Source organism: Polypterus senegalus, chromosome 2, assembly GCF_016835505.1.
Source record: "Polypterus senegalus isolate Bchr_013 chromosome 2, ASM1683550v1, whole genome shotgun sequence".
Taxonomy (NCBI): Eukaryota; Metazoa; Chordata; class Cladistia; order Polypteriformes; family Polypteridae; genus Polypterus; species Polypterus senegalus.
This window is the reverse complement of record NC_053155.1, coordinates 281430629-281443464: the sequence shown is the minus strand read 5'-3', so window position 1 is coordinate 281443464 and position 12836 is coordinate 281430629. Positions and strand designations below refer to the sequence as shown.

The following is a 12836-nucleotide window of genomic DNA, read 5'->3' as shown; positions in this document are numbered from 1 at the left end:
CCGAGTCCTCACACCCTCATACTTATCCTGGGTGATCCTCACATACTTCTTTGATACTACTTTGTCTCTCATGCAACTGTTGACGTGGCACTGTATTATAAGCCTTCTACAAATCAGTAAATACTGTATATATAATACTGATGCTTCTTTATGAGCTGTCTCAATGCAATGACTAAATCAGTTGTCCCTGGCATAACACCAAACTGCTCCTCCCGTATGGTGGTAGTATTTATAACCTTAATGCTTTATATACACTGTATCTTTGGTACTTAGTCAAATGCTTAATATGTTTTCTTTTATGTCTTTATGATTCCTTATTTTTTATCTGTCATCAAGGCTTTTTTGTAGTCCTCTTTTGCCAATTCACATTTTTATCTTTTTTTATTTCATTTTTATTTAACCTATGTCTAAAATACTGAGCTTTCTTTACCTAATCACATATACATGTTCCTCCTGCCATCGATGCAGTCAGATATACATCAGTCAGTCACCATCCAACCTGCTATATCCTAACACAGGGTCACGGGGGGCTGCTGGAGCTAATCCCAGCCACCACAGGGCGCAAGGCAGGAACAAACCCCGGGCAGGGCGCCAGCCCACTGCAGGGCACACACACACACACCCACACACCAAGCACACACTAGGAACAATTTAGGATCGCCAATGCACCTAACCTCCATGTCTTTGGATGGTGGGAGGAAACCGGAGCACCCGGAGGAAACCCACGCAGACACGGGGAGAACATGCAAACTCCACACAGAGAGGACCTGGGAAGTGAACCCAGGTCTCCTTACTGCGAGGCAGCAGCGCTACCACTGCGCCACCGTGCCGCCCTCAGATATACATTTATTCTAAAATTGCAATGTTATTTTTGTCCATTTTGCTCTTCTTACACAGTCTGACCGACTTAATGATATGTATTTCACATGTCAGAATGGCGAGAGACTCCACCTTTAATTCTGGTCTGCATACCCTTAAGCCAGCTATATTGTTACAAGTATTTTATATTCGATCGTGATTAATTTTTTTTGTCAGCATCATGTTCGTGTAAAGTTGAAAGTATACTTTTCGTACATTTTCTGTGAGTGCTCCTTTTCTTCCACATCCCAAATACAGTATAAGCTTATTAGGTTTATTTGACTTGTAAATTGACACATGTTAAAGCACCTCCTGCCTTAAGACATTCCGAAAAACTAGTTTTAAAGTATTTGGTAAGCTATATCTGCAGCTGTATGGTGTTCGTTTGTCATGGCAAGCCAATTATCTATTATACAAGTCTTCTTTTTTGTCAGTGCAGTATGCTAGCTGAAGTTGATATAGCATAAAATGGTGCCATACAAAGATTGTCTCCAAATTGATTGATGGCTTAGCTGAAGTTAAATAAGACAATATTTAAAATAATAAATAAAACTAAATTATTGCTTATAATTTGGACCAAATTATGCCCAGAGGAAGCAAAATGTATACATTTTAAATTTGAGAAACATTTCATATTGTCTGTATTAATGTAAATTAGGAGAAAGAATGGTTTTGGAAAAATACAAAGAATATTATATAGAAGTCATCAAAGAAAAATATAAAAATGAAAGTATGCAGGCATTTCCTGATAACCCAAAATGCCAGACTGTGTTACCAGTGGTTTCAGGGCACAGCACAGCTGTGAAACTGCCCTGCTTTGCATAACTAATGATTTGCTTATGGCAGCAGACACTGGACAAATCAGCATATTCATTTTGTTAGATCTTAGTGCAGCATTTGACAATGTTAGACATGATATTCTACTTCCCAGAATGGAGAACATGATGGGTATCTCTGGCACTGCCCACCAGTGGTTTATGTCCTATCTGACTGACAGGCAAGAGGTTGTTAGTCTTACCAACAGCAGATTCAGCTCAGCACCAATCACACAAGGAGTTCCTCAGGGCTCCGTCCTCGGCACTCTGCTCTTCTTCTATTTGTATGCTTCCCCTTGGCCATATCAATCATAACTATGGACTGGGTTATCATTTTTATGCAGATGATACTCAACTCTGTTTTAATATTATAAGTGAAACTTCATCAGAGCTTTCTCAGCTCGTAACTTGTCTCCGTGAAATTAAAACCTGCATGGAGCAGAACTCTTTAAAATTAAAACTGAACTTCTGCAAATTGGCATTAAAGCACAACTTAAATTAGGGCTTCTCAGTCACTCTTGACAGTGATCTCACGAGACCTTTTTCTAATGCAAGGAATCTTGTCATCTTTGATTCCTCTCATTTTTATTCCACCCACATAAACCCCATTAAGAAACTTGTGTACTTTCACCTCCGTAACATATCCCGTGTTCACTCATTCCTCTCCTTTTTTAATTCTGACAAACTTGTCCATCCTTTTATCACATCCCGCATCGATTATTATGTAACTCCCTACTAGCAGGTGTCCCTTCTAATCTTTTATCACAACTCCAGCTGATTCAAAACTCTGCTGCAAGATTCCCAGAACGAACCAGTAACAGCGAGCACATTACAAACATCCTGCCTTACCTACACTGGCTTCCTTTGTCTTACAGAATTGAATATAAAATTCTATTATTAACATACAAAGCATTAAATGGCCTTGCACTAGACTACATCAATGACCTTCTTCATTGTTATGCTCCTGTTCACCCACTAAGGTCCTCTGATTCTGGTAATCTTGTTGTACCACACACTAATCTACACTCCATGGGTGACAGGGCCTTTAGCGCCCAGACTTTATAATGACATCCCAAATTTAATTAGATCAGCGGACTCCATTCATTCTTTTAAAAAGACAACATAAACCCATCTGTTCAGGGAGACTTTTAACTTAACCTGACATTCTGTCCCTTCTTTCAGTTTGCCACTCTCTCCAGATGCTCAGGATAATTTATGTGTATGTGCTGTATCACAAATTATGTTACTTGTTCAGGCCTTTCTTTTAGTATTGAATTTTGCATTTTACTTTTGTTTATTGTCTTTTAGTCTTTTTAATGCTTTGTATCTCCTGTATTTATCTGTTTAGTGTTCTATGCAGAAATATTTCTACCCAATGTTACGTATACCCTGCTGTTTAAATAAGCACCTTGAGCATGGGAAAGGTGCTATATAAATAAAATGTATTGTTATTTTTATTATTATTTAAATATATCATAGTCAAAATCAAATAGGAAGTGGAGCAGAAGTTTTTGGCTTAACGTCTATATTATAAAAGTGACTATTGTGAGATGATTCTTTTGTGTTTCCTTACAGAGCATGTAATGTAACATATCTCATCTCCACTATCTGTTTTTAATATTTATTTAATATTTCAAAAGGGGAGCATAGAAGTCTGGGACCTAGCATTTCAAAAGTGCGGAGTCTGAAGATGGACAAAAAAGTCTGGACTGAAGAACTAATTGAGGTAGGTGGATCTAAGTGTTCTATGATTGTTAGTGTGGAAAAAATAAAATAAAATATAAATACAAGGGGTCCTTCAGGTTACGACACAGTTCCATTCCTACAACAGTGATGTAACCCGAATTTAGGTGTAAGTCGAAACACATCCTAGCCTAAGTCACTTACCTATCCTAACACATTTGCAAAATTATAATCTAGAACATAAAAACACAACTAAGCCACAGAAAAAGGAAAAGGATATACATATACTGTACTGTACACTGTACTGTAGTAACAGAAAAAATGTCAAAAATGAGTGTAAAAATAAATTCCTTACCTTTATTCCTTCTGATCTCTTTACAATGTCTAATTTCACTTCCATCGTGATGGCTTTCCTCTTCTTCGAAACACTACCATCTGAAGACTCTGACTTTCATTTAGGAGCCATGATAAGGGCCAAAAAGTTGCCAAACAAAGCAACACAAATAGAACACTTCCTCCGCGTGCAACCAAACGAGTTTGCCAACTTCCTTTGCTGTGTTACTGTGTATTCTTCCACTGCGCATAACCAAACTAGTTTGCCCACGTAGTCTGTAAGTACGACGGAAATGGCATAAGCCGAAACACTCATGTCTCAATTTTTTTAAGTTTTTATGGGAGTGAGTGTTGTAAGTTCGAATCCCTCACTCATACACCGCGTACTTTCACTTTCACAGCATGCAAGAAAACTACTGTAGTTCGCAAACTCCCTCACTCATATGCCGCATACTTTCGCCACCCGCAACCAAAGTAGTTCACCCTCGTAAGTCTGTAAGTACGATGCTAACAGCGTAATCCGAAACACTCACGTCTCAATTTTTTTTAAGTTTTAATGGGAATGAGCATCGTAAACTTGAAACGTTGTATGTCGCGACGTTGTAACCCGAGGACCCCCTGGTACAATAATTTGTTTACTTATGAAGATGGCATTTTCTGTTTCCCTTTCCTAGCTGCCTTAATTGAGTTAATAGGTTGAAATAATAAAACACCTGCAAATTTGTAATTTTTTAGGCTATTAACTGTCTGGTAGGTTAAGTCATTGATTTTATTTTTAAGAGGTGTTTTTAGTAAAAACACTTACTGTTTATAAGAAATCTGTAGTCATTAGATGTATTTATTTTAAAATTAGTGTTGTACCTAGGCAATCAGCCTAAAAATATAATCATGGTAAAAAAAAAAGAAAATTACTTTTGATCACATACACATTGCTTCATATAGTATCTGTGGCTCTAGATTACTCCTTTTTCGCATTTATTTTAGATAATTGCTCACTTTTTTATCAGCCAATCAACAAAAGGTTTTACTTTGAATACAATTTCTACTAAATGTCTGTTGGTTAGCAGGCAGAAATCTCTTACCATTGTGAGTGCACCATCTTCAATCATATCTACTTCGAATACTCAACAGCACAAAGCCACTATTAAGTTGATTTTTATTTGGTTTAAGACTGCTGGTGTCGTTTAAGCCAAGATAGTTTAATCTGCCAAGAGGTATAAACGTAATAGCTACTGCCTAATGCAAGTTAATAATATTAATGCAGGCCACTTTGAATTTATTTATATACTGTTTTGTTTACTTCTTTTTATCTTCCATCTGTTGGTATAAGACAGTTTAGGTGTGGCAGAGCATGATATTTATTAGTTATTATTGTCTTTATTTTTCATGTTTTCATTGTAAATAACAAATAACAAAACATGATTGTTTTTGGTTACAAACTTGGTTACAATTTGTGACATACAAGGCTGTTTTAAGTTCCCAACGTTCAGAAAATATTTTTGAAGATGATGAAGATTTACCCAGAGAATCAGATCTTCATTCTAATATTTTTGTGTTTTTTTTCAGCTGTTTCTGGTTATGGGTAATCAAAAGTCTAACGAGTTTTGGGCAGCTAATATTCCCCCCAGTGAAGCTTTGTCACCGGCAAGCTGCAGCAGTGATCGTCGGAGATTTATCAGTGCAAAGTACAGAGAGGGCAAGTACCGTCGTTACCACCAACTCTTTGGGAACCAGGAAGCACTAGACAAGGTAACTACTGTTTACTGTTAGTATAAGCACTGGGCATGAAGGTCCCAAGAAGCAGGTGCTGTGCAAAACAAAAAGTGTTCTGCAATCTAACTGGATTTCTGAAATCAGATAAAAATTCCAGTATTAAGACACCAAGGTAAGGTGTGAAAAATGAATGGGCCTTTTATGTAAGTCATCTTCAGTTTACAAGAAAAGAGTAATCCTCAATTGAATATAATACTTGTTCAGAATGTATTAGATTTATTCATCAAATTTACTTAGTGGGCAATAAAACTAAATGTGGCTTGGGTACAGTGAAATTTCTTAAAATTTCACTTTAGAATATAAATACCTTGTGATTTAAATGTGCTGCAGAAATCACAAATTCTTGACTTTTTGCTTTTTTTTTGTAAATTAAAAAAAATGAACAGATCACAAACTGTAATATGATGAGAAATTTGCCAGCCTTCAAATATAAATGTTTTATTGGAAATGGAAAAAAGACATGTCTTCTTAAGATGAAAATACCATGAAATCTTACTTGTTTTTGCAAGCTCTAATGTTGTGACCATTACTGTTAGAATTGATTGTTATTGTTGATATTTTAACAGTGTTACTTTTTTAGTAATACAGTAATATATAGTTTGAATTTTAACTGAATGAAAAGTGTAAGCAAGACTTTTCAAATAAATAAATAGCAATCAGAATTATAACATCTAGAGATATAAGCTCAATTATCAAACCATCAATATTAATTCCATATATACGCTATCACAAGTCCCTTGAAATGTTAAGAAGTAATTTTTGAAAAAGTTTAAATCATAGCAATTGTTAACATCTAATGGAAAAGCAAATCAGAAAAGGTGTTCAGTGAGTGTATTCCCTTTTTGTGCTTTTAATAGTATCTTAGTTTTTAAATCACTTGGCAAACATGAAGTAAAAAACCTGATAAAAATGCAAATTTTTACTGAATATTTTATGAGCTACCACATTTATACAGATAGAGTATAATTTGATGTTTGATCCTGAAACATTTTCGATTCTAAGTCCAACACACATGCTGCATTATGTGCCAATTTTTTATATAAATTTTGAGAGGTTCTTATTCTCTTCTTGTGTATCAATAACGTTTTATACTATTTTTTATTAAATTAAGTGTGGGCATTGAATGAACAATGTGTGTGTGTGTGTATGTGTTTTTAATTGGAAAAATCAAAATGAATGATAATAGCAGCCTTAAGAATATACACCTTCTGGAGAGAGCAGTAATCCTTCTTCTACCACACACTATACAGTAGTAATTATTATATTTACCCATAGTGCATTAGCTCTCTGCTGGATGACAATGTTATAGATTTTGTACAAGCCAAGCTAAAAATAATGGAAGATGTCTACTGAAGTGACTCAACATTGCCAGTTATTTAGAAAAATATACTCACCACTGCAAACTAGAAATACTGTATGATGATGTGGAAGCTAATTCTACATTTCTAAAACGTAAGTTCTAACAGCTGCAAGAGCTAAGGAAAAACACGCTCTTTACCAGAGGATGTGTGAACTTGTTAAGCCAAGGATCATCTAAAATATATATACAGCATAGACAGCGTGCGCCATTGAAAAAAATAATAAATCATTAAATATTTCCAAAAGCATTCTGCCTAAGTAAATATCTGGGAATATTCTGAGTTGGTCGGTCTGATTAATTAAAAGATCTTTATATAGCTAGGTTCAATGTTACAGTGCATCCGGAAAGTATTCACAGCGCATCACTTTTTCCACATTTTGTTATGTTACAGCCGTATTCCAAAATGGATTAAATTAATTTTTTTCCTCAGAATTCTACACACAACACCCCATAATAACAACATGAAAAAGTTTACTTGACATTTTTGCAAATTTATTACAAATAAAAAAATTGAGAAAGCACATGTAAATAAGTATTCACAGCCTTTGCCATGAAGCTCAAAATTGAGCTCAGGTGCATCCAGTTTCCCCTGATCATCCTTGAGATGTTTCTGCAGCTTAATTGGAGTCCACCTGTGGTAAATTCAGTTGATTGGACATGATTTGGAAAGGCACACACCTGTCTATAGAAGGTCCCACAGTTGACAATTCATGTCAGAACACAAACCAAGCATGAAGTCAAAGGAATTGTCTGTAGACCCCCGAGACAGGATTGTCTCGAGGCACAAATCTGGGGAAGGTTACAGAAAAATTTCTGTTGCTTTGAAAGTCCCAATGAGCACAGTGGTCTCCGTCATCCATAATTGGAAGACGTTCGAAACTACCAGGACTCTTCCTAGACCTGGCCGGCCATCTAAACTGAGTGATCGGGGGAGAAGGGCCTTAGTCAGGGAGGTGACCAAGAACCCGATGGTCACTCTGTCAGACCTCCAGAGGTCCTCTGTGGAGAGAGGAGAACCTTCCAGAAGGACAACCACCTCTGCAGCAATCCACCAATCAGGCCTGTATGGTAGAGTGGCCAGATGGAAGCCACTCCTTAGTAAAAGGCACATGGCAGCCTGCCAGGAGTTTGCCAAAAGGCACCTGAAGGACTCTCAGACCATGAGAAACAAAATTCTCTGGTCTGATGAGACAAAGATTGAACTCTTTGGTGTGAATGCCAGTCGTCACGTTTGGAGGAAACCAGGCACCGCTCATTACCAGGCCAATACCATCCCTACAATGAAGCATGGTGGTGGCAGCATCAAGCTGTGGGGATGTTTTTCAGCGGCAGGAACTGGGAGACTAGTCAGGATAAAGGGAAAGATGACGGCAGCATTGTACAGAGACATCCTGGATGAAAACCTGCTCCAGAGCACTCTTGACCTCAGACTGGGGTGACGGTTCATCTTTCAGCAGGACAACGACCCTAAGCACACTGCCAAGATATCAAAGGAGTGGCTTTAGGACAACTCTGTGAATGTCCTTGAGTGGCCCAGCCAGAGCCCAGACTTGAATCCGATTGAACATCTCTGGAGAGATCTTAAAATGGCTTCCCATCCAACCTGATGGAGCTTGAGAGGTGCTGCAAAGAGCAATGGGCGAAACTGGCCAAGGATAGGTGTGCCAAGCTTGTGGTATTATATTCAAAAAGACTTGAGGCTGTAATTGCTGCCAAAGGTGCATCGACAAAGTATTGAGCAAAGGCTGTGAATACTTATGTACATGTGATTTCTCAGTTTTTTTATTTTTAATAAATTTGCAAAAACCTCAAGTAAACTTTTTTCACATTGTCATTATGGGGTGTTGTGTGTAGAATTCTGAGGGAAAAAAAAAGAATTTAATCCATTTTGGAATAAGGCTGTAACATTACAAAATATGGAAAAAGTGATGCACTGTGAATATTTTCCGGATGCACTGTATATACCACATCAGCTCTAATATAGAGGGTTAGTTGAAATTGTCACTCAGTTTCTGTCACTTAATTGTAGATGTTATCATTCAAATCCAACAGGGAAATATTACATAGGTAAACAGTGGGTTTGAGAATCTTAAAGTGTGCTTTAACAGCTGCTATTTATCAGAACTCCAAAATTATAGCAAACTGTTGTTTTATGAAATTGTAATCCCTTAAATTTGTGTACACAATGACACAGAAACTTGTCAATGAGCTTGGCTTAGTAATAGATCTACAGAGTATGTTTAGGTTATTGTGATGAACAAAAGGACAAAGCTGACACATAATTAAACTTTGTAATGCTATAAGAGAAGTAGTATTGTGCAGATACGGTAAATAACAATTTGCTTTGCAGAGTCTTCCCAAAAAATGTATTCTTCCTATAAATCATAAACAGTGCAGCTGACAAGCTCCTCTTCATTGGAATACAGTAAATAAGTTATTTTCTTCTTCTTCATAGTAAAGAGTTCACCAGGCACTTGAAACCACGCTCCTGTGATATTATAAACATTTAACAGTGTAACTAACAATTACACTCAGTTGCTCTGGATTGAATATAGTGTAAGCTACAGTAAAAAAATACTCTGAAAAATTAACACCTCCTGTGTTATCAGTTTGAGCATATAAAGTACACAGTCATTTGCCACTTTGTTAGTTTTATCTATATTACCATTCTAAAGTTTAGAATCACCCACAAATAATTTTTAGAAACCTGAAACTTTTATTTTTATCAGGGTATTATTAAATTGCTTTAAAACTATAACCAAGACATTTCTAAAGTTGTAAATGGCTATTACTGCTTGAATGACTGATTTATAATTTACTAGCCATGCTATCTGTTAAAGACAGATGATCGAATAATTTAGAAATGATTTCTCTTGTCCTAACTGTACCTGCAGTGTCTGTTCTTCTGTATCCACATGTGTCTGAACCTCTCTATGCTGGTGCTCCATCTCTTGAGTGTGTTCACATAAAGTCTGGTCCATGGACTCTTTCCTCAGATCCCATTTGTTTACCAGGGAAGGACTGTCTATGGTTGTGATGATGCAGTTTGTTGAGTCTTTCACAGACAGTGGGAGACATGTCACAGCTAACAATATTTTCACAATACTTTCCATGGCAAATAAGCTTCTTGCCTAAAAGAAAACCCAACTCCTTACCCAACTGTAAACGAATTGAGACAAGGTCAGCCTCCCGTATTGATAAAGTGCAGAAGTAGAGCCAGGTTATGGTACTGAAAAAATGACAGTCCCTGTGGTAACAAGCAGGTGGGCATCAAGAGAAAGTTTTTGTGGGTGTACATTGCTGAATGAAGATGCTGAATTGTTATTCTTCTGAGGATTATTTAATAATATAATACAACTTGAGACCTACATATAACCTACTGATAATTCAACCTGATTCAATTTTGACGATAAATAAAAGACTGAATTATTTAATTTTGGGGAAACTGTTCCTTTAAATGCTAAAAGAAACATATGGATATCTTAAAAACATAACAAAATTACTTTCATATAACAAAAGGAAATATTTTAATGAAAAAATCCTTGTACTGATATTTTTAATGCCAATCAGTTTACTTTACTATAGTAAAGAATTTTATTTTGCTTTATCAAATAATTGTCTGGAATATATATTTAATTTTTCTTGATGAGGGTCATCGTGGCTTCACACTGAGTTCCCATACTTAGATTCTTTAGCCTCATCAACATTTTTCAGCTTCCTCTGAGAACTTCTGGAGAGCCAGGCATTTCCATGACGGTCCTCACTAAATTTAGTCTAGCATTGTTAAGTACTGTACAAGAATGTTGGACGCATGATAGGATACAAGCCTGAGGTGATGTTTACTGGTGACCTCTTGGTACCTGGATGCATGGCATGGCCTGGTTGGGCTGATGAATGCAGAGAGTGCTGCCTTGTGGGCTTGTACCTGCATTGGCCTTCTGCATTAGCTAGGTGATGAACATGTATGAGACAGGGACTGATGTGAAGTTTTTTTTTCCTATTTCAATGTATATATGTATATATTATAAATCTATTTTTCAAGACCACTTTTCATTCTTTGGTCATGGAATGCCTTTGCTCCTTTTCTGGCACCCTTTACTAATGGCTACTTTATCACAGGACACATTCACGCATACCAGATAAACTTATAGTTGCAGCTTTACCTACTTTACATGTTCTTGGGATGCAAGAGGAAACAATAGAAAAATCTAAACAAAAACATGGTTTGAATGTACATATTTCAGGCAGACCACCATTCTGTCTATATTTTGAGCAATAAAGATATATAGAAACACTCCCCAAAAATAAAGGACATGACCACTGAAGTAAATTTAAGATGGGGTTGCATTTGTTAAAATCCCCTTATGTTAAAAATCACCTTAGGCCCTGTCATGACTAAAATGAAGAAACTCCAATGTCTTTGACCACCTCTGTTCATCTCCCTCACTTTCTCCCATGTGAACTCTCCTACCAGATTCCCTCTCTGTTTCTCTATCTCGCTCTCATTCTTTTTCTGTGTCATGCTGCACCTACTCTTTCAAAGTCTGCATCATAATAAAAGACCTGGGGCCTTAACAGCCCTTTTTATACCAAAAGGTAATATGGCCCACACTGGGGGCAGCCCATTGTTAGGAAAGCCCCTCAGAGTGTAAACAGACATGTCTTGGTACTGAGTTTTGCTCCTCCTGTTTTTGCCTCACAGTTGCCAAATTTCACATTATAAAATTATGCAAACCTTATATCCGATGTTTATTTTTCCCCAGTCACCTGTCTGAACCATGCTTTATTTTATGTTGTGTATTTCCAAGTGAACACCATCCCTCCGGGCATTGCACATACAGCATGCTTGTTTCCAGATTTTTACAATTGTAATACAAGCAGACTAAACGGCTGCCTTGGGGTCACACAGTAGGTAAGCACTGAAGATTAATTAAACTTGGAACCTTGTGCTTTACAATCTCAGCGTCTTAGCCACTAGGCCACATTGCTTGACTACAGATCTGTTTGCATTCCTTGCCATTATTCAGAGCTGATTCAGTCGGCTGATTATTTGTGGAATGCCTTTTTAGTGCAAAGTACTTTACAAAGAGTAGCTGCATTCACCTGGCCATGAATCTAGTTGAATACCTAATTTACTCTGATTTTTATGTAGTGATTTATACTGATGTGTTTTTAACCTTTTACAAGACAAATGTTATGCAATGTATAGTTTATAATACAGAAAAATGCATATAATGGAAGCATTACTCTTACTGTATTGGCAAGTTGTGGTGTCTTTTATAAAAAATGAAATGGCTTTTTTAAAAAAAAAAATGGTTGTATTTAAGTTCTCAAATTTCAGTGCTTTGTGCTTTGAATTGGAAACCAGTGATGCTATACTATGCCCCAAATTTCCAAATTTGTTTGACTTTATTCTGGGAACTCCAAGGTCCTGTCTGAGTCCAAAGTCATGTTGTGTGCTCCATAATTTTAGTAGTTAATTACTTTGGCCTGCCATTAGACTCTTATTCATCAGGTGGTGCGTCTTAGAGGTAAATTTGGAACACAGTGTAGGGAAGTATGTAGATGATTCATCTGTGTTTCTCTACACCAGTGCATGTGGCATGACTATTAGACATTAAGTATTTTTAGTGTAATTTACAAAGGGCAACAATTAACCTTGATCAACATTATAGGACCCTATTTTATTAAACAATACTTTATATTGTCAGGTGAAAGCTGCTCAATTATGCATATTATATCTACCTATTTTTCAATTGCAGCTTGATACTGCACTGATAAAAATGTATTTCATCACCCTTATAAGTTTTCTTTTTCAAATAAACATACAAAGTAACCTACAAAGTGGCTTTGTACTTAAGAACCAATATAATACAAAGAAGGCAGTTAACTTTTCTGTAGATTTGTCAAATTGAAGGGCAGTTAATTTTTTTATGTATATGTTTTATATCTTTCTGCTTTATAAATAGAGTATAATTCATTATGCAGCTTCATCTTGCAACTTACTTTAGGCA

The 12836-nt window shown here is 36.5% G+C and overlaps 1 protein-coding gene across 9 annotated transcripts in view; it reads left to right on the top strand.

Moving 5' to 3' along the window:
* LOC120523933 (arf-GAP with Rho-GAP domain, ANK repeat and PH domain-containing protein 1) overlaps positions 1-12836 on the top strand; it is a 391846-nt gene that overhangs the window by 295796 nt on the left and 83214 nt on the right. For all 9 annotated transcript variants that reach the window (XM_039745649.1, XM_039745646.1, XM_039745647.1 and 6 more), the window contains 2 exons: positions 3314-3399; positions 5256-5438. In XM_039745649.1, the coding sequence (XP_039601583.1) occupies positions 3314-3399; positions 5256-5438 (269 nt within the window). The remainder of the gene's footprint in view (positions 1-3313; positions 3400-5255; positions 5439-12836) is intronic.